The 21,483-nt window shown below is 39.2% G+C and overlaps 1 protein-coding gene across 3 annotated transcripts in view; it reads right to left on the bottom strand.

Moving 5' to 3' along the window:
- The window catches only part of SNRK (SNF related kinase), a 43,360-nt gene that overhangs the window by 2,774 nt on the left and 19,103 nt on the right, over window positions 1-21,483 (bottom strand). For all 3 annotated transcript variants that reach the window (XM_081970103.1, XM_081970105.1, XM_081970104.1), the window contains 2 exons: window positions 6,873-7,007; window positions 2,013-3,193 (listed from right to left, as the gene is read on the bottom strand). In XM_081970103.1, coding sequence (XP_081826229.1) covers window positions 2,013-3,193; window positions 6,873-7,007 — 1,316 coding nt within the window. The remainder of the gene's footprint in view (window positions 1-2,012; window positions 3,194-6,872; window positions 7,008-21,483) is intronic.

The raw sequence follows: 21,483 nt of genomic DNA, 5'->3' as shown, positions 1-21,483 counted from the left end.
AGATTAATGAGAAAATGAATTTCAACAACTGTAGAATCAGGCTGCAGGATAACAAAATTGACAAAAGTGAAGGTAGTCTGAATACTTTCTGAACTGTATGTAAACTCTCTCAGACAACAGTATGGGTTGCTGCTACATAATACCATCAGTTTTTACCAGCATTGCTTTGACGACCCAGTGCACAGAGCAAGAAAATAACATTCTTATATTTTCCCAAATTGGGAATATCTTATTCTAGATATATATTCAGAAAAGTTAATTCATCTAGTCAAAAGTATTTTTAACAGAAAAAGTGCCAAAACATTCATTTGCTGGCATTTTAGTAGCAAGGGATTTTTAAAAAGCTAATACTCAAGAATGGAAGAAATTTGTTCCATGCCAACTTGTATTATTGATTTGATTTGGAGAATTATTAAAGCAAATTAAATATTATATCCTAAACTAAATGACTACTTAAAATAATTTGTTTTCCAGTAAGATAATCCATGAAGCATTTTGAATCCATGGAGAACTTGGGATATATTATTATCAAATTTATATGCCACCTATCTTGCCATAGGGTATATTAAAGTATTCCAATTACGTTCTGATAATCTGAATAGACTCTTATTTTATTCAGATTCCAGCAACTACTCTCTTTTATTAGAAATGTCTGGTTGAATTGACTTTATGTATTTTGGTGTTCTAAAGCATTTTTGATATAATTAACATTATACAAAAGTGAAATTACCTATCTTGTCTCATTTATCTGCATGTTCAAATTATTACATCTTTAATCAACTCTCTGTGACAATTCCATTAATAGTGAAAATATTAAACAGCATAGTGGAAAGTAAATTTGGGGGAAAAATTGTTTTTTCAATATCTTTATCAACAGTTATTACGTATGAAATGATTTATTGGAATAGATATTAACTAGAGATCTATTTAAATAGATCTCAGCTAACCACAAATTGGTCCATTTTAAATATTTTGCACAATACTTTACAACTGGTTATATTTAATAGTAATGAATGCTTTCCCTTGGATGGGGAAAATTTAAATTACACTATTTCTTTGTTAGATAATTCTTTTTAAAAAAGATTGTCTGCATTTAATTATGGGGAAAGCTGCCTTGGAGATTTTTTTTAAAAAAATCTTGTCTATATCAAATCAAGATCTTCATTTCAGCTATCACTCATGCATTTAAGACAAAGATGTGGGATTAAAAATCAAGAGTTCAAGATAACTTTTCAGTGCACTTTTGCTTTGTACAAGCCTTGAAATTCTGAAACCACCAGAAGAGATTTCAGTATCAAAATGTTATTGCTTTGGTTCTGTTGCAAACACAGATAATTATGCCACATCTCATGTATTTTAACACAGAAGATCCGAACAAAATTTGACATCTTACAAAGAAACAAAAATTCTGTTTCTAATTTAAGTGCAGAATGTGAAACTACTAAGTGCTTAATTTATACTGGATTTGGACACAAGCCTTACTATAATCCAGATTTTCTACAGTAAAATTAGAAAGGTACAAAAATAACAATAGCAATAATATTTAGACATATACCGCTTCATAGTGCTTTACAGCCCTTTCTAAGCGGTTTACAGTCAAGATTTTGCCCCCAACCATCTGGGTCCTCATTTTACCGACCTCGGAAGGATGGAAGGCTGAGTCAACCTTGAGCCAGTGAGACTCCAACTGCCAAACTATAGGCAGATGACAAACAGCAGACGTAGCCTGCAGTACTCCATTCTAACCACTACACCACTGTGGCTCTTGGGTTTCTTTGACAAAAGAAATTACTGGCTAGCAACATGCATAGTACATGCATTGTCATAACAAGCAAAACTAAATTAAACTGTGATAAATTACTGCTTAAAGCCTATGTTAACATAATAAGACAAAGTAACAAAAGGTTCAGTGAAATAAAGTATTCACAGCTCTGAACAGGAAGATTGGTGATGTCAAGTAGAATGGGTTAAATATGATTATTGTCAAACAACATGACAGCAAGTTGTCTGACCTGATGTACATAATAGTCCCTCCTTCGGGTTTCGCTGAATATTCACAGATATTGTTTTTTCACATAGAGGTAGTTGTAGCACATTATTTTTCAAGTTCTTGTTCTTTATTCGTTCTAACTCATTTGCCGCATCTGACATTTGGTCAGAAAACAATTTTATACTGCTCAAAGATGAAACTGGATTTACACTCCCAGAATTTATGCACATTTTCCATGTTGATTTCTCCTGCACCTTCACACTGGAAAATGAAATGTTTTGGGGATCAATTATGTATTTAGTGCTACTGTGAATCTGAGAACCTAAACAAATGCTCATCAACTTGAGACTTTCAACCAGATCACCCGCACTTCTTGATGACAACTGCACTGAATTACCAGATCCTGCACATCTGCGAGTGGAACCTGAATTATTATTCGTGCTTCCACTAGAGCTACTGGAAGGACTTCCACCCTCTTTTTGATTATCACCAGGACTTGTTTTGTCAATCCCTCCATTTCCATTGCTTGGTTTTCCTTGTCCACTTCCATCTCCTTGATTTCCTGGAGGACCTTCACTACTATCTCTTCTATGCCAGGAATAAGTAAATCCACTGTCTTTATCTAGACGCCTCCTACTTTCTGAGTCATCATCACTTGTTTCTGAACTACTGCAGCTAGATCCACGACCCTGACTTTTCCTTCTGTGGTAGCGTTTATGCACAGTGCTGGGTGAAGCAATATTCATTTTTAGCCGACTTAGTTTGGGAGGCAAATTCTCATCCATATCAAATTCATCATCAGATTCCCCTTCCTCAAAAATCTGATTAAGAACCGGGGCACTTTTTCGGGAAGTAAGACGATTTGTAACAGAAGGCTTACGACGCAGAACAACTTGATTTGACAGAGAAACAACTTTTTTATCTTCTTCATCCTCCTCTTCATCTTCCTCCACTCTAAACAAGCACTTCCGACTACTAGTTGTAGGTTTTAAATTCACTGATGGAACAACTGAAAGTGCTGGTCCAGCTAATTCAGGAATATCCTCTTTCTTGACCGACTCAAGTGCCTTACTTCTGTGTCCATTAAGAACATTTTCAGCATTACGAGCAGGAGATTGGGGAACAGTTGCATGGGACAATGGAGAAGCTGTAAGGTCATCATCTAAATCTTGGGGAACATCGATTTTTGTTGGCCATGATTGCCTAAAATAAACAAAACGGAGGAAACAGGAAAATGCAAATTCGGTTAAAAATAAAAAGCAAAAGTACTTCAAAGCAAGAGATTACATGTTAAATGCTTCTCATTTTAATATAATATATTATTGCTACAAATAATATGAAAAGTAAGAAATAATCAATATGTATTTTTAAATTAATCACATTTTTATCCATTAGCTTGAGTTCAAATATTTGAATAATTAATTCTGTCTGGCTACACTTTAAACTTTAATTTCTTAAATCATTCCAGACCATCTTTGAAAACAAAAAGACAAATTAAGGCATCTTATATCAACATATAAACAAAATGGAAATTCCAATATGTCTCAAACCAATCTTTGGATTCATTTTTTTCTCTTAATGGCATTAGCTGTTTAATTAGTTGGGGTTTTTTAGTAACTAAAGTGATACTAATGTACTGATATTTGGTGCAACATTTTAGGACTTTAAAAATGCCATAATAATAAAGGAAGAGGCAAGTCCAACAGATATTGTGGTACCTCCATAACAGTATTTTATAATCTAGTCAACACTGAATCCCATCCCAGTGTCTGTGGCTCTCAAAAGAAATGCTGGAACCTTTGCATATGTAAGTGGGACAGGTGACTGATATCCCAGCTTGAAGGCATGCAAATTAACAGATTAAAAATTAGACCCAAGAGAACCAACTGTACACTTTCTCAAAATAAAAGTGAAAGATGAAAGAAAAATAATTGTATTGGTTTTCAAGTGGGTAACCCACACTGCCCTCTGAATATTTTTTTTCAATGAGAAATCAGATGAATTTGGACTAGATTGAGAATGAGACTTCATAAATTAATTTTTATGATTAGTAGATTTCTAGCCCAAATTTCAGGTATGGAAATTTTAAAAAATGTTAACATTTTTACCTCCTCTGTCCTATTCATATTTGATTGCCTTATTGCTAATTTTAAATCTGAGTTTTTAGGCAATCAATTCAACCAGACTTACGCATATATTTCAGAAGTACAGTTCCTGCTCAGGTTAACAGAATTTCAAGTGCATGCAGATTTTCACTCTTAAAATACTCATGACTTTAATCCTATTCTCAGGCTGGGCACCTCCCCGTTCGTAATTTTCCCCATAAAGTTACCCTCTCCAAAACCACCAATTTTTTTTCTTAAAAACAAAATCATAAAAACAAACAAAAACAAGAACAGTGACACTGTAAGAAAATTTAAGTATGGAAAATGTTATCTTTCTCCCACCTTTATTTCAACTCCAGTCACACCAGTCATCCAGTTGCTATTTTGAAAATATAAACTGCTGCTAACATCAAGTATTTGATTTAATCATATAAAGCAAGTAGTATCTAACTTGCTATGCTTTCTTTTCATTTACTAAAATAAGATTTCTTACTTCATATAGTCTGTTTGGTGGAGCTTTTTAAATACAGTGCCATTTTTCTGAACTTGTTTGGGCTCTTTCTATATCATAATATATAATTTATTTTAGCCTCTATTATAGTGATTTTAAATAGTCTTCCTGAAGAGACTCTCCTAATTATATCTTTAAGTTGTTTATTTGATTTCTATATTTAAATTAGTTTGATATTTTTAGAGAGTTTATTTATTTTTCTATCTCCCGTTTTTTCATACAATTGTTCTTTAGAAAAGGCTGCAATAAGATTTAAGCATTATCATTTTTAATTGCTTTGTCTTTCTGTATCTCAAAATTCCATGTCCAGTGAGAACTGGACACAGAACCACTGATTGGTTTAAAATTGCAAAAGGAATCTGGCAAGGCTGTATACTGTCACTGCCTATTTAACTCATATGCAGAGCATATCATGAGAAAGGCAGAGTTAGATGAATCAAAAATTGGAATTAAGATTGCCAGGAGAAATATCAATAATCATATGCAGATGATACCACTCTAATGGCAGAAAGTAAAGAGGAACTAAAGAGGCTCTTGATGCGGGTAAAGAAAGACTGCAACTGTTGGGTTGAAACTCAACATTTAGAAAACTAAGATCATGGTATCTGGCACTCTCAATTCCTGGCAAATAGATGGGAAGAAATGGAGGTAGTGACAGCTTTTATTTTCCTGGGCTCCAAGATCACCGCAGATGGGGACTTCAGCCAAAAAATTAAAAGATATTGCTCCTAGGGAAGAAAGCTATGGCCAATCTAGACAGCATACTAAAAAGCAGAGTCATCACCCTGCCAACAATAGTGCAAATAGTCAAGGCTATGGTTTTCCCAGTTGCAATGTATGGCTGTGAAAGTTGGACCATAAGAAAGGCTGAGCGCCAAAGAATTGAGGCCTTTGAACTATGATGCTGGAGAAGACTCCTGCAAGTCCCTTGGACTGCAAGACGATCAAACCGGTCAGTCCTGGAGATTAACCCTGACTGCTCTTTAGAAGGCCAGATCCTGAAGATGAAACTCAAATGTTTTAGCCACCTAATGAGAAGGAAGGACTCACTGGAGAAGAGCCTAATGCTCAGAAAGATTGAGGGCAAAAAAGGGGATGACAGAGAATGAGGTGGCTGGATGGAGTCATTGAAGCAGTAGGTGTGAGCTTAAATAGATTCCAGAGGATGGTAGAGGACAGGAAGGTCTGGAGGAACATTGTCTATGGGGTTGCGAGGGGTTGGACATGACTTCACAACTAACAACAACAAAAAATCTCAAAATTAATACCATAATTGGTTTTTTTTAAAGAAATTAGAGAATATACTCATTATTATGCATCTTAGATTTAAGGCCTCTATCATTATACTTGAGTTTAGCCTTGAAATTCATGTAATATCTCCTATCCTTTCATTCAGGTAAGGACTGAAAGGGAGACCTTTGTCTAAAAATCTACACATCATCATATTTACTATGAGAAACAAAATACACAGGTACCGTATATATGGTACCTTGCTCAATAATAGTAACTGTGAGAGGGCTCTTGGCATCCTAGTGGACAACCATTTAAATATGAGCCAGCAGTGTGCAGCAGCTGCCAAAAAAGCCAACACAGTTCTAGGCTGCATAAACAGAGAATAAAATCAAAATCGCATGAAGTGTTAATACCACTTTATAATACCCTGGCAAGGCCACACTTGGAATACTGCATTCAGTTTTGGTCGCCACGATGTAAAAAAGATGTTGAGACTCTAGAAATAGCGCAGTGAAGAGCAACAAAGATGATTAGGGGTCTAAAGGCTAAAACATATGAAGAATGGTTGCAGGAACTAGGTATGTCTAGTTTAATAGGGGAGACATGATAGCAGTGTTCCAATATCTCAGGGGCTGCCACAAAGAGGAGGGAGTCAAGCTATTCTCCAAAGCACCTGAGGGCAGGACAAGAAGCAATGGGTGGAAACTAATCAAGGAGAGAAGCAACTTAGAACTAAGGAGAAATTTCCTGACAGCTAGAACAATCAGTGGAACCACTTGCCTCCAGAAGACCTCCAAGATCCCTTCCAATTCTGTTAGTATGTATGTATGTATTTATGTATGTGCATGTGCATACTCTCTCTCTCTCTCTCTCTCTCTCTCTCTCTCTCTCTCTCTCTCTCTCTCTCTCTCTCTCTCTCTCTCTCTCTCATACATATATACTGTATATATATGAAGTTTCAATATAATTAATTTATATATGAATAAAATATATAATAAAAAATACAAACAGTAGGTAGAATCTTAAATCTTACCTAAATTGCGCTTTTATATTGCTTGGACTTGCTGATCTGGTTTGTATTTCTTTTTCTTGTTTCTCTCTTAAAATCCGCTCTGCTAGTAAAAAGTAGGTAGCAGTGATGTGATTGTATTTGTTAGTTTCCAGAGCCCTGAAGAAATGAAATATGTATTAATGGTTTTTGTCAAACTGGACATATTGCCAACAAGTTGAAGAGTACCTTATTTACAGAAATTTGTACCTTACACATCTTTAGAAATGGCCACTGCATTACTAAAAACTGTGAAATTAATGTAGCAAATCCAATAATTAGACAACAATACCTGTGTTGTTACAGTGGCTGGAATACATGATTGCAGGCTGACTCTGCTCATTGCCAGGAGTTTCGATCTTGACCGACTCAAGGTTGCTTCAGCCTTCCATCCTTCCAAGGTTGATAAAATGAGGGCCCACATTGTTGGGGACAATATACTTACTCTGTAAATTGTTTAGAGAGTGCTGTAAAGCACTATCAAGCAGTGTATAAGTCTAAGTGCTATTGCTTGTCCTTGACTTACGACCTTATCAACCGTTTGAAGTTACACTATTCCCTCCTCCCAGGCTATTTATGTACAACCCAGTTATGAAGTTCAGAAGGGCGTCTCTTCTTTTCTTCCCCCCACCCCAATCACTTGGCAGTATGTTGGATGCTCAGCAACCAGCTTGCATTTAGGGCTGTTTGAAGGATCCTGCAGAAAGTGACCAAATTCTACGAGATTTGGCATTTGCTTAACCTCCATAACAAAGGTTGGTTTGGTCAAGTGGATGAGAGCTGCCATAATGGACGACGAGTACAATCATAGGTTGAGGACTACCTGTATGTGAAAAAAAATCTTAGTAGCTGAAAAAATGTTCTGAATTAAAATAATTTATTGAATGTGAGACTCACAGTATTTGCAATACAGCATACAACCACTTTCCTATATTTCACAATGCAGCTCTACAACAAAATTTCTGACACATGTGGCTAGATTACAGTCACAAATGAGTTCTAATTAAGATTACTCAGAAATACTTTATTTTCAATGACATTTTAGGATAGTAATTGCTAAATTACTAAAGTTCAAGTGCCTGAATTCAACCGCATGAATGGTCTTTTCTTCCTCACTCCTTCAGAGTTTGGGTGATTTATCACTATTTAGTGGACACCAGGAATCAATTTTAAGGAAGAAATCAGTCAAGAAACACATTACATATTATCTTTAAACATTCAATACCAATGCCTTCTGCCCTGAAATAAAATCAAAAGCTAGTTTAATACAATGAGTACAGGTAGTCCTTGAGTTACAACAACTGAGCCCAAAATATATGTTGCTATATTTGTTAAGTGAATTTGTCCATTTTACGACCTTTCTTTCCACAGTTGTTAAGGGTATCATTGCATTTGTTAAATTAGTAACATGTTAAATAAATCTGAATTTGTCCATTTTATGACCTTTCTTTCCACAGTTGTTAATGGTATCATTGCATTTGTTAAATTAGTAACATGTTAAATAAATCTGGATTCCCCATTGACTTTGTTGGTCAGGTCGCAAAAAGGGATTCACATGATCCAAGGATACTGCAATATTTGTAAGTGTGAGCCAGTTACCAAGTGTCCGAATTCTGATCATCATGGGGATGCCACAACCGTTGGTAAGTGTGAAAAACAATCACACTTTTCAGTGCCATTGTAACTTGGAACAGTCACTAAATGAACTGTTGTAAGTTGAGGACTACCTGTAATACTTTTCCTCATATTGCTTCAACCAACTTGAACTAAACAATCTCACTTCACAACCTTCTTTGTAATTCTTCATATAAATATAAAAGTCAGGGAGACGGGGCTGACGTCGCAGCGATATGACACATCTCAATGGTGGAATCGCACAAATTACATCTGCCAGGAGGTTTTGAGGGACCCCAATAACCCTGGAGGGGCAATAAAGACAGAGAGGACACTCTGCTGATCACAAGGAGAATGCATACTCCTTGTTTGATGCAGAGAAGCTCTCAATCCAGCGGGAAGAAAAAGAGGACCATTGCGTGCCTGACTGGAGTTATGACAGCCGACCAATGCAGCAACTATAGAAGTTGAGGAATAGATCGATCTGGATGAGGTTTTTCCAACTCCTGTTGTGGATTTTACTCTCTAAAAAAGCCTGGAAGAAAGTGGGACTCAAAGAAGAGAAGGTGGAATTGTCTGTTTTCCACCCTCAAGAATAGTGGCAAGCAAACGTGTGAGCTATTTATAAATCTGTAAGTAGAGAAAACAAAACTTTTTTAAAAAAGGGAGAAGAAATTGAAAAGCTAGAAAGTTGGACTGGGGATTTTAAAAACAAAATAGATTAAGTTGAAACTCTGTAAAAATTGAAATTTGGACCCATGGGACTTTTAAACAGCTTTGAAGCAGATGAACAACTTAAGGCAAGATAAAGGAGAGAAATAGAGCAAGTGACACTTACTGAAGAAAACTGCAGAGAAGTGAAAGTAATGAAAGTACTTTGGAAATATGATCTTGGTTATTGAGATCAGCTTTTTAGTCACAATAACACCTGTTTAGCAAATTGCTTACATCATACATCACAGACTGAGAGTGAAACACTATAAAAATTTTAAAATTGTAACTCTTTGAACTTAGAAGAAAATTAAACAAAGTAAATAGAAGGTGGGAAACAGCAAAGAATTTTCTTTTTTCTTTCTTGCTTGAACTTTGGGGTTTGGTGGGCCTAAATGGATTGCAAATTTATTAAATTTACTAACTCAAGTAAATAAGAAGAAAGGATTAAGGTTTGAACAACCTGAAGACAAGGATCTTTTGTTATTATTTTTCTTTGACTTTCTTCTCTCTGGGCTACAATAACAGCAAATTTGAAACTGTTTGTACTTTGGTGATTTGATTTGTGAAAATATTGGTTAAGTAGAAGTTGGTGGGGGATTGATAAAATACTACAAGATTGTAGTGTTATTGCTATTTTTTAAAAGGTCTTGAAGAACTTAAGCTTATTCGAAATGACTAGCATTTCAAATTTAAGTAAAGTACAGGAAAAAATATATTTGCACCGTCAGCAGCAGCAGCATCAAGTCCAGCAAGCCAAAGATCTTTCGATAGCATGGTACAGCAGGAAAAAATGAATACGATGAACAGAATGCAAGCAGAACTGAAATTAATGCTCCAAACATTTCGAGAAGCAAAACATTTTGAAGACATGAAGGAAATAATGGAAAAGATGGATGATAAAATGGAAAAGATTCAGCAGACAATAATGAAAAATGGACAAAGGATGTAGAAAATAGAAATCAGAACAGAGAAGAAAGTAGAAGAGATGGATGATAGACTTACACAGACAGATAAAAATCTTGAGAATACAGTAATTATGTTGGAGTTGGATAAAGCTGAATATTTCCCGAGATTCCAGAACTTTGAGGAAGAAAAAGGGGAAAACCTTGCAGAGATAATGACAGAATTGTTGGTGGAAGTTGTGAAGGGGGACAAGCAAGAGGTATCTGCTGGAATTCATGAAATATTTAGATTATACATACGATATGCATTAAGAAATTAATTACCTAGAGAGGTACGTGTGAGATTTACCAAAAAGGCACTAAGAGTAGAGATACTTCAAAGAGCAAGAGATAACCCATTGAAATATAAAAGAAGAGAAATAATAGTTCTGAAAGAGGTTCCAAAAGAATAAGAGATACAAGAAAACAATATCAATTTCGGACAAGACAATTAAGCATAAATCAGATAGTTGATACCTGAGAGAATTGTAGTGACTTGGAGGGATCAAAGGCATAAATTGGATACTATAGAGAAAGCAGAGCAATTTTATGATGAGCAACTTGGATCATATAAGGAAAAAAGAAAGAGAGAAGAGATAGATCACAAGAAGCAGCATTAGGAGGAGGAAATGTGCAACAATAAGAAGAATCAAAGTAGAATCAAAGGAGAGCGCAGAACAAGAGGGTGCAAAAAGAACAGAGAGAAATAAGAGCAACCAGAACAAGAAGACCTATCTACAACTAAAACTATGGAAGATGAAATAAAACTATTGTCGATTAATATAAATGGTCTGAATTCTTCTATGAAAAGGAAAAAGGACTGTTAATAAATTAGGAAAGTTAAAATTAGACTTCATTTGTCTTCAAGAGGTTCACATAAAAAACACAATAAATTATTGGAAAATCTTAAAATTGGGAAACTATACTTCTCATTAGCACAACAAAATAGGCCTGGTTTTATATATTAAAGAAACAATAAAAGCAAGACAAATTTTTCCAGATAAAGCAGGGAGGATATTGATGGTGGAGGTAACAATGAATTATAAACAAATACTTTTGGTAGCAATATATGCACTAAATCATAAACAAGAAATTTTTAATGAAAAGAATCCTCCAGCATCTCAGAAGCGGCAGCACGAGAACCGCCCCATTGCCTCCGGCGGTGCCAAGAAACGCTGCCACGCGCTCCGGATCACGAACGCAAGTCAGTGCCGCATACTGGTGGGCTGGGGCTGCACATGAAGCCCACTCAGGCAGGAAGCCCCAGCTCGCCTGTCCTGGCCAACTGCTCTGGTCTCCTAGTAAGTTACCGCCGGGATCCCCTCTCCATGTCTTTGGGCACATGAGCCATTGCCCGTTGCTCTTCCGGGTTTTGGTGCCAGTCAACTGTTCATGCACGTTCCAGGAAAATGATCTTTTGGTTTCTGGTGCACATGCTGGTGTTCATGCACAGCAGAAACTGAAAGACCAGGTGGGTGATGCGCATGCATGCACCGGAACCAGAAGATCATCTTCCTGGTGTGTAAATGCGCACACCAAGTGGCTTCTCTTATGGTTTCTGGCACTTCCTTGCATGTGTAAACCAGCTGGATGGCATGCTGGAACCTAGAAGACCAATGGGCAACAGCTCGCGTGAGATGATGGCTGTGTGCCACTTCTGGCACATGTGCCATAGGTTCGCCATCAAGGAGGTATAACATATACAGGGGGAAAAAACAAGAAAAAGAGGCAAAATCAAAAGAAGTTAATAGAAGAATATAAGAGACTGGAACTAGAATTAAAGAAATAACCAAACAAGAAGATCTTAAAAATCAAGTGGAACTAGTAAAACATAAAATAAATTTACTAGAGGAAGAAGAATTGGCACAAAAAAAAAAATCAAAAATGCTAAATAGAACCTTTTTGAAAACGGAAATAAACCAGGAAGATACAAACACACAAATTAAAAACAGAGAAAGGGGGAGGAGGAGCCAATGTTGGGACGAGACATGAGATGACGTGAGATCTCAATGCTCTGACGTTGCCGTTGATACTTTTGCCGCTGGGTGGTCCAAACGGACTTAAACCGTCCCACAGACATGGTGAACAGGAAGAATACGTCTTGCTGTTCTCAGGGACATTGTAAAGTCCCTGATCCATCCAAGAGAAGTTCTTCAAGCCAGAGACAAAAATCCAGCCATTAGGCTGATGAAGTTGGGAAGGCTCCAAAAGGGAAGAATACGGAAAGAGAAAGTGTTTCCAGCTGGTGAGGAATTTTTACCGTTTTAAAAGAGACTGCCTATAAAAAACTTAAAACTAATTTAAATTGGACAAGAGAAGAAATAAGCGGCGGAATTAAATTTGGAATGGTTTTGGACAGTGGGTTATCTTACTTTTTAAATGCTATCTTCATGGATAGAATTTATGCAAGCCTTTTAAAACGAATGGATTAAGTTTTCTTCTATTTTTTTTCTTTTATTATTCTTTGTAACCTATGGACTAAAATTCTCTTTCATTGCTGTGGGTGTTCTTATAACTCATTTAAGAAACAGATTTTTTTAAACTTGAAATACAAAAAATATACAAAAAGAAACAAAAAGCATTGCAACAATAATACTGCTACTCAGAGGCTGGTGGTTTGTGTATTGGAAACAAAACACCCTTACTTTTCTCACTGATCATCCTGGCTTGGCATTCCAAGGTCTCACTGCTTGTTTATAGAGAGTGATAAGAAGAAAAGCATACAGATGTCCCTTTGAAGTATATCTTTAACCAGAGAAAGGTGAAAATAAAACGTTATTGTGAATCTATATTTAATCTTGTTAAAACCTTCCAAGCTAGAGCAGCAATGTTTGTTAGCTGGAGATAATGGCACAATTTCAACAGCAGAAAGAAATTTTGTCTGCAAAAGATATTCTCAGAAATACAGAAATTATCAAACACATATGAGAGGTTAGAGAAGAAGTTGGAAAACTTAGAGTATCTAACAGTAAAATATGATGAAGAAGTTGGAGATGATTATCGAATAGAAAAAGTGGTGGTTAAAATCCTAAAAATCGAAGAGGAAAATGAATATAAAGAAATTAAAATTGCTGATATTTATGGTGATTGGTTTGTCTCTGAAAATGAAAAGAGTGGAATACTGAAAGAGGAATTAAATGGAGGGGAAATCTACCCCAGATGGCAAGATACAGAAGAAGAAAAAACAAAAGAATTTATGGATTTAAAGAGAGAAATTTTATTAGCAATATCATTGTAACACTACTGACCATCAAAGATAAGCTGATTAAGGAAACAGAAGAAGGGCATCGAAACTACATGCGAGATTTTATAAGCAAGGAGTTGCTAAAAGGAGTCCATACAAAGTTGATTAAGGAGATGATTAGAGGACTGACACCACAAATGGCAGAAGATATGAGACTGTTTTGCTACTGGAAAGATAAAGGTTGATAGATGGAAGAGTATAATTTAAAACTAGTTAAACTTAGTGAAATTTAGTGACAATAGATATAGTTAAACAAATAATTGATAATGATAATAATGTATACAATATGTAGTGTTATGATAAGTAATAATGGGATATGAATATTGATTGGTGCCCATGAAAGGAAGATTAGAAATCCTTTTGGATTACCGAAGATTAGAGGGGGGAGTTGTTTTTTTAACCTCCCCTCGGACAAAGCGGCATTCAAACTCTCTCTCTCTCCACTTTGGAATGGAGAGAGAACAAATGCTGACTTGCCACTTGAATTAACGATGTGAGAAAGACTGAAATCACAGTTGCAAGAGTGCTTGCTGAGCTGTTTTTAAAAATCAAAACTTTTTCTCTTCTCCCTGCAAAAAGGAGAAGTCAAGATGGCTCCCCTCCGTTCCCGTTTTTGTACTTATAAATGAAGTCTGCCTTTTGAAACCACCCTGGGGGGAAAATGATAATTTCTGGCATCTTCTAATACCTCCCTTGAGAGTGCTCTGGATCTTTTCTGCTTTGTGGACTTTCTGGATTTGATTAGTTGGTTTTTCCCTTCCTGGTGTACCTCTGTGTCTTGGAACAGTGAAGGAGAATTAACTTTTTACTTTCGGATTCGCTTGCTACCTTGGACCAGCCCGGCTTCGTGCTCCAGTGACGCCATTTTCTTTGTAAAAGACTTACCATCTCTGAACTTAGACAATGGGACCTAAGAAACCACTAACGGGCAAGTCACTTTCGGCTCCTGCCTCAGCGACTTCCAGTCCAAGTACCCAGCAGTCGAAAATTACTTCATTGCTACAAAAAGAAGCGGCTGGAGAGAGCTCAAAAGAATTATCTGTCAACCAAATGTTTCAGGAAATTATGAGAGGTCAAAACGAAATGAGGAAGGAAGTGGCAGACCTCAAAGATGAACTCAGAGGGGTACAACATAACACAACATAAAATAAACAGAGAATTGCGGTGCTGGAGGAGGGGGCAGCTGGGATGGAGGAAAAGGTTAAGGAGGTCCGAAAGGGAAATTTAGAACTGGAAAATTTTATGGCCAGAATAGAATTTGAAAGAATGTCTTTTTTTCTCAGGTTCCAGAATCTACCAGAGACAGAAAATGAAGATCTTAAAGATATTATGAGCACAATTTTAGCAGAATACCTTAAGAGAAACAAAGAGCAGATGTGGTGGGATATGGACCTGGTCTATAGAATTAATTCGGCATATGCCAGAACCCATAATGTTCCAAGAGAGGTACACGTTAAATTTCTCAGGAGGACCACGAGAGATGAGGTGCTAGGGGCCCAAAGGGAGGGACCTCTAAAATACCAAGAAAAAGAAATTACCATTCTAAAGCAAATTCCGAAAAAGATTAGAGAAAAGAGGAGGAAGTATTCTTCCTTATCAAAGAAACTATACAATAGAGGAATTTGGTTTAGATGGTTATTGCTGGAAGGAATGCTGATTTTCTGGGAGGGAAGCCGAATTAGAATTAAGACAGTGGATGAGGCAGAGGCCTTTATTAAAAAACATTTTTCTCTCCCAGAGGACGAAGATAGCAGGGGTGGGGAAAAAGGCAGCAATGTACAAGACATGGGGAAGGGGGGGGCATGGCTCCACCTGGGGGCAGGGAGGAGGGAGCAATATCGAAAAGGCTCAGGTTACAAAAATAGATATATCGGAAATATTATTGTAATTGTTGATATACTAGAAAGTGACAAAGAAAGAGATGATTGAACACATCGCTGATATAAAGTAAGAATTCTGTTTATGCTATCCTTTATATGTTATTTTTAAAATTGTAGAAGCGTGAGATTTGGGGGGATTTCTACTACTAACATAGGAGCTACCAATATTTTCAATGTACCCTATTACCTTTTCCCCATAAATGTTTTAAAACCAATAAAAAAATTTACACACAAAAAAAGAAAGAAATCCTTTTGGATTATATATAAAGGTTAATAAAAAAGAACTAAGTTAGATACAGTTAAGTCTTGATTATTAGGGGGGAAATGTTATGATGCAGGATATAGTTAAATAAAGGAGGGATAATGCTAACAACATATATACAGATATGGGTATAACATAAGGAAACTGGATGTAAATTGTAAACAGTGATTTGGAAAGGAGGATTAGAAAACTTTGTTATTAAATATTATGGATGTTTAGCTAGAATAGGATATAAGGATTCAGTGTTATTGAAGGATTTTAGAAATAGTAAATGAAATGCCAGTATGTGGTTATGTATTAAATCTTGGTATATTTTATGATGATGGATGTTTAAACAATTATAGTCAAATGAAAATGGAGGTATGATGATGGTAACATGTATAAATATCTGAGTTAAAATACTTGAGTTAATATAAATTATGTTTGTTGACTGTGGAAGAGATGCACGAAAGCCTTTTTGTAACCAACTGATACACTTTCTACAGTATGTAAAGAAGGATGTGTTGTGTTTGTTTTGAAAATTAAAAGAAAATTATTTTAAAAAACAGAGAAAGGGAGTAAATTGATACATGGGCAGAAATAAACTTTATACTATCAAAATGAGGATTAAAAAATAATTCAAGATTATTATGAAAAGTTGTATGAGCAAGAGAATGTTTCAGAAGAGAAAATTAAAAAAATATCTGGAGAAAGCAGAACTACTTAAAGTACCAGAAAAAGTAAATGTTATGTTAAATGAACAAATATCAATGATGGAATTGTCAGAAGCGATTAAGAGATGAAAGAGCAATAAAACACCAGGGCCAGATGGGCTGCAGGCAGAATTTTATAAATGCTTACAAGATAAACTAGGCCCATCAATGTTGGAAGTTTATAATGAAATATTGATTGATGTAAAGGTACCAAATTCGTGGATGGAAGCAAATATTACTTGGATTACAAAAGAAGATTCAGATTAATGCAGATAAAAAAACTACAGGCCCATATCTTTACTGAACGCTGACTACAAAATATATGCTTCAATAATGGCAGAGAGACTAAAATGGTTTCTAAATGAATTTATAAATTCAGATCAAAATGGCTTCTTACCTAAATTAAATAAAACAATATTAAAATATATCTGGCAAGGGAAAAAAGCAAGGATAAGTTGCAAGATTCTAAAATTAGAGGTGGTTTTGAGCTACCAGATTGGTAATTGTACTATCAGGCTTCAATACTTACTTGGATGAAAGAAGAGATTGGTTTGAGAAACAAAAGATTATTAACATTGGAAGGACATGATCTTGAAGTAGGTTGGCATGCCTTCTTATGGTATGGGAAAAACAAAATACATAGCTATTTCCAAAGACAATATGTTAGGAATGCACTATTATCAGTTTGGGAGAAAATTAAAAAAAATACTATTTGAAAATACTGTCTGGCTTTCAACAATGGAGGCACTGATTTATCTAAATGTTATTGATATGGAGAATGTTACCAGATATAAATATATTTTAAATGAAAAATGGGAACTTAAAACAGGAATTGAGTGATCAAGAGATTAACATAACATGGTGATTATATGTGCAGATACAATCTAGATATGAGAAGGATGTTAAAATGTATGGTTTAAATAAACAATTAACAGAATTAGCCTCAGTTAGAGAATTGTCAAACCTCTTGCACCATTTGATGAACACCGACCATGTGGAACTGTACATTTGTGTGGTCGACGGACGTTGGGAAGCCTCAATAGTCTTTATGACCTTGGCTGACAGGTTTGCATCCCTCAGGAGGCACCGCTCAAGTGCCAGGCAGTCAAGTGGAGCCATTGGGGCTTCAGATGGATTAGGACCCCTTGGCACAGGGCGATCACCTCCTGAGGAATCCTCCATGGGGAAGATATGGACAGTTGGACAAGGTCTGCAAACCAAGGCCATCTTGGCCAATATGGTGCTAGCAAGATGATGTGTGCCTTCTTTACCACTATCTTTCTCAGGGTCCCAGGGTTAGTGGGAGAGTAGGCCTGGCGGCCATCTGCTCCTGAGGGCGCCTGTCCCTTCTGCATTCCGGGCCTGGAAGCGGGAGAAGAACCACTGTAGTTATGTGTTTGCTGGGATTGTGAACAAGTCCACCAGCAGTGTGTCAAAGCGATGACAGATTGTTCAGAACAGCCACCGTGGTCGACTGTTGTGCGGATCAGCCAGTCAGCCTGATGGTTGGCCATGCCTGAGATGTGCTCTGATGTTATTGATGTTAGATGTTTCTCCACCAAGGAACCAAGTTTCAGGGCCTCCAGCCAGAGACGCTTGAAATGTGTGCAGCCCTGATAGTTTATGTGGGCCTTCGTGGCTACGTCGTCCGTCAGGAGGAGCATGTGTCGATCGACAATCGAGTCCTTCAAGTATAGGAGGGCCAGGCGAGCTGCCTTCAGCTCCAACCAGTTGATGTTGTGGCGCAAGTCTGAATTTGTCCAACGACCCTGCACCAGCTTGGAGTTCATCAGGGCCTCTCAACCGTACAAGCTTGCGTCCATTGTGATCGTAACCCTATCAGACTCCCAGAATTCCAACCCGCATTGTAGGGCCGGAGACAGCCACCACTGTAGGAATAGTTGCAGTCCTGGTGAGAGGGGAATGGTCCTTAAGGAGTTGCTCATGCGTTGTTGCTGATAGGGAATGAGCACCCACTGCAGTGGCTGGGAGTGAAGTCGGGCCCAGGGCACTATCCCTATGCATGACACCATCTTGCCCAGCAAACTACCCAAAGTCAGGATGGAAGTTGACCGACTTGCACAAACGTGACGTGCCAGCGACTGGAGATTTACGAGGCGTTCTGAGGAAAGCCGAACAAGTCCCACAACTGAGTCTATCATCGCCCCAGATGGAGGATTTTTGTCGTGGACAAGAGATGACTTTGGGGGGAGTTGACAGAAAATCCCAGGGACTGTAAGGTCAGATGTAAGTCGTGCGATTGGGCCTGAACGAGCACGTTGTCGAGGTAACATTGGAGTCTCGCCGGAGTGACTCGTAGGTGAGCCGTCAATGCCGCCAGGACTTTCATGAACGTGCACGGTGCTGAGGCTAGGCCAAAGGGGAGAGCCCTGTACTGGAAATGTTGCCCGTTGTGGAAAAACCGGAGGTATCTGCGATGGGCTGGCAAAATCAGGATGTGAAGATAGGCCTCCGTTAAGTCTACGGACGCCAGATAATCCTCCTGCCGGATCCCCTGGACAATGGACCTGAGGGAGAACATCTTGAAGCCCTGTATACTAGGTAGGAGTTGAGGCACTTCAGGTCTAGAATTGCCCTCCAGCCCCCCAAGCTCTTTGGGACATCAAACAGATTGGAGTAATGGCCCAACCCGCATTCCGCCATTGGGACTGGTTCCACTGCCTGAATGTCCAGCAGATGTTGTATAGCTAATCCATCAGACGGCGCCGTTCCAGATCCTGGGGAAAGCCCTGAAGAGCGTCAGGGGTAGGGAGAGAAATTCAAGAAGTAGGCAGTTCCTGACGGTAGACCTGATCCAGGCATCCAATGTTATGGCCACCTATACTGGCCCTGGTATCTCCCCCTGTCCTGGTAGAAGGGGCGTTGACTCTGTCTATCAGACCTATATGGGAAGTACCTCTGTTAACGCTAGTCTGGCTCAGGTGCCCTGAAAGAAGGCCTATGGTATGGAGCTGGGCAAGAGTCTGGCTTCTTGGTGTTAGACGGTAGGACCTTCTTCTTATCTTTATTCTCAATGAGAATCGGGTCTAGAGATTCTCCAAAGAGATTGGTACCTGTGTATGGGGCTGCTGCTAGGTTCCATTTGGACTTGTTGTCCATCTATCAACTACGTAACCAAAGATGATGCCTGGAAGTCACCGAGGTGGATAAGGCTCAGGATGCGAATTTAATAGAATCCAGGGTGGCATCCGCAGAAAACTGTGTAGCAGAAATGATCTTAGTGAGGTCATGGTGAAGAGGCTCATTCTGGACTGGGATGTGGTCCTGCAATTGGTGCAGCCACATAACCGCTGTGCGGTTGAAGTAGGAGGCCGCCACAGATTTCATTCCCAAGTGAAAGTATTGAAGTTCTTACGCAATAAGATAAGTTCTGCACGCTTGTCTTCAGGTTTCAACTCATTGGCCACATCCCCTGACACCACTGTGGAGAAAGTGGCCAAGGCTGCTATTGGAGCATCTACTGTGGGCAACTGGAGGGCCTGGGAGAACGCCTGCTCCATATTATAGAAGGGGTGATCATTATTCCCAGGATTGGGTAAGGTGGAAGGATGGGCCCACTGGTTTTTGACCACCTCAAGAAATAAAGATGGGGCAGGAACTTCCTCTTTATCCGTGGCGGTGTTGAGGAACATGGCCAGGTTCGGGTCGCTAGGCTGGGACACTGGGGGGGGGGGGGCTGTCTCTATCTTAGGGGTCTTTTTAGCCTTATATAGAAGGGTCTTAAACATAGGATAAAAGAGACCAGGAAAGGCTGGGGGATCAGGGGAGGACGGTGTCTTCGTCCTCAGAGAACCCCATATCCTGGTATGTGTCCTCTCCTAGAACAGATCCCTTGCTGACCACCAAAGGGGAAGGCGGACTAGCGCAATCATGTCTATGGGTAGACGATGGGGACCTGCGACGCCAGTAGTCTGAGTGACTCCTCCCTTTCCGCTGGGAATGTTCTTAGTAATGTCGGAAGATATGAGCCTCTTAATGCTCTCAGGCATCCAGGTCCTCCAGGTCCTCTTCAGAAGGCCAAGCCTCGGGAGGACCCTGAGGAGCCAGGTTAGGGACCGGAAAGAAATCCTGAGAACCACCTTCCAAGGGATCTACTCAATCTCTCATGTAAGATGTCGGAGAGATGGATGGAGAAGGGGACACCACCTGCCTGGGAGGCCTACAAGCCCTAGCAGGTAGGGTTGAGGGGGAAGGGCTGAAGCCCCTAGGAGGAGAGCCTGATTGGTGAGAGTCGGGCCTCAGGAGACCTTGACCTGCTGTGGGAACTGGGCCTAGTGAATGGGCCTGCTTCTCCGCTCTGGCAATCTACTTCTCCAAAGCTCGTTGTCTTCTGAGCTTGTCCCTAATGGTGGCTTTGGAGGGACGCTGATCAGCAGTAGGCTTGAAGGATGCTGCCTGGTTCTGGGCCTGTCATGCCTCCCCTGACTTCACTACTGGTCTCCATAGGGGCCTGCGCTGGATCTGGCCCTGTAGTAGCCATTCAGACACTCACGTGTGCCATGAAATAGTAGAATGGCCGTGGAAAATGCCTGCCGATGTTTGGGAGCTTTGGGAGCTGAAGAGACTGCACCTGATGTTCCGCAGCCTGCCTGCCTCGATTAGTGGCCACGACGCAGGCCCGTAGTGACACTCACGAGGTAGCTGAAAATGGCCGCCTTCATGTGCACAGACAAAATGGACGACGGAGGCTCCGTCGATAGAGGCTCAGCCACGAGAGTACAGCCAGCCGTTACAAATCGCGGCTTGGAAGCCACGGCTCATGTTTCCCAGCTGCGGCGTACCCTTTGAAGCCGAGACTGACTCTGAGCCGTGACACCCTTCTTCAAGCTGTGGCACGGTCTTTAAAGCCGTGGCTGCTCTCTCGAAGCCGCGGCTATCTTCTGCAATCAGCGGAGCCCCTGTTGGAGCCGCGGCACGGCTGCTGGGGTTGTGGCGCAATCTTCTAGTCTTCGCACATGTTGGAGTGCCTGCAATCACTCCCCTTTGCTGCTCCGATGGAGGCTGTCACCCCTGCACACCCAGGGACCAGACAGGACTCCTCAAGGCCCAGAGATAGGAGAGCAGCGCCAGTAAGGCTCTCCTACCTCCTTATGAGACAGTAAATATGGTCTCTGTGGCCAGTAGCACCAATTTGGAATAGCCAATCAATCAAAATAATCAATTTCACCAATGTAGAAAAACAGCACAATTTCCTCTAATGGAACCAAAGCCAGTGCTTGGACCAAAGA

This window comes from Natrix helvetica (assembly GCF_964273705.1).
Source record: "Natrix helvetica genome assembly, chromosome: Z".
Taxonomy (NCBI): Eukaryota; Metazoa; Chordata; class Lepidosauria; order Squamata; family Natricidae; genus Natrix; species Natrix helvetica.
This window is presented reverse-complemented; position numbering and strand designations above follow the sequence as displayed.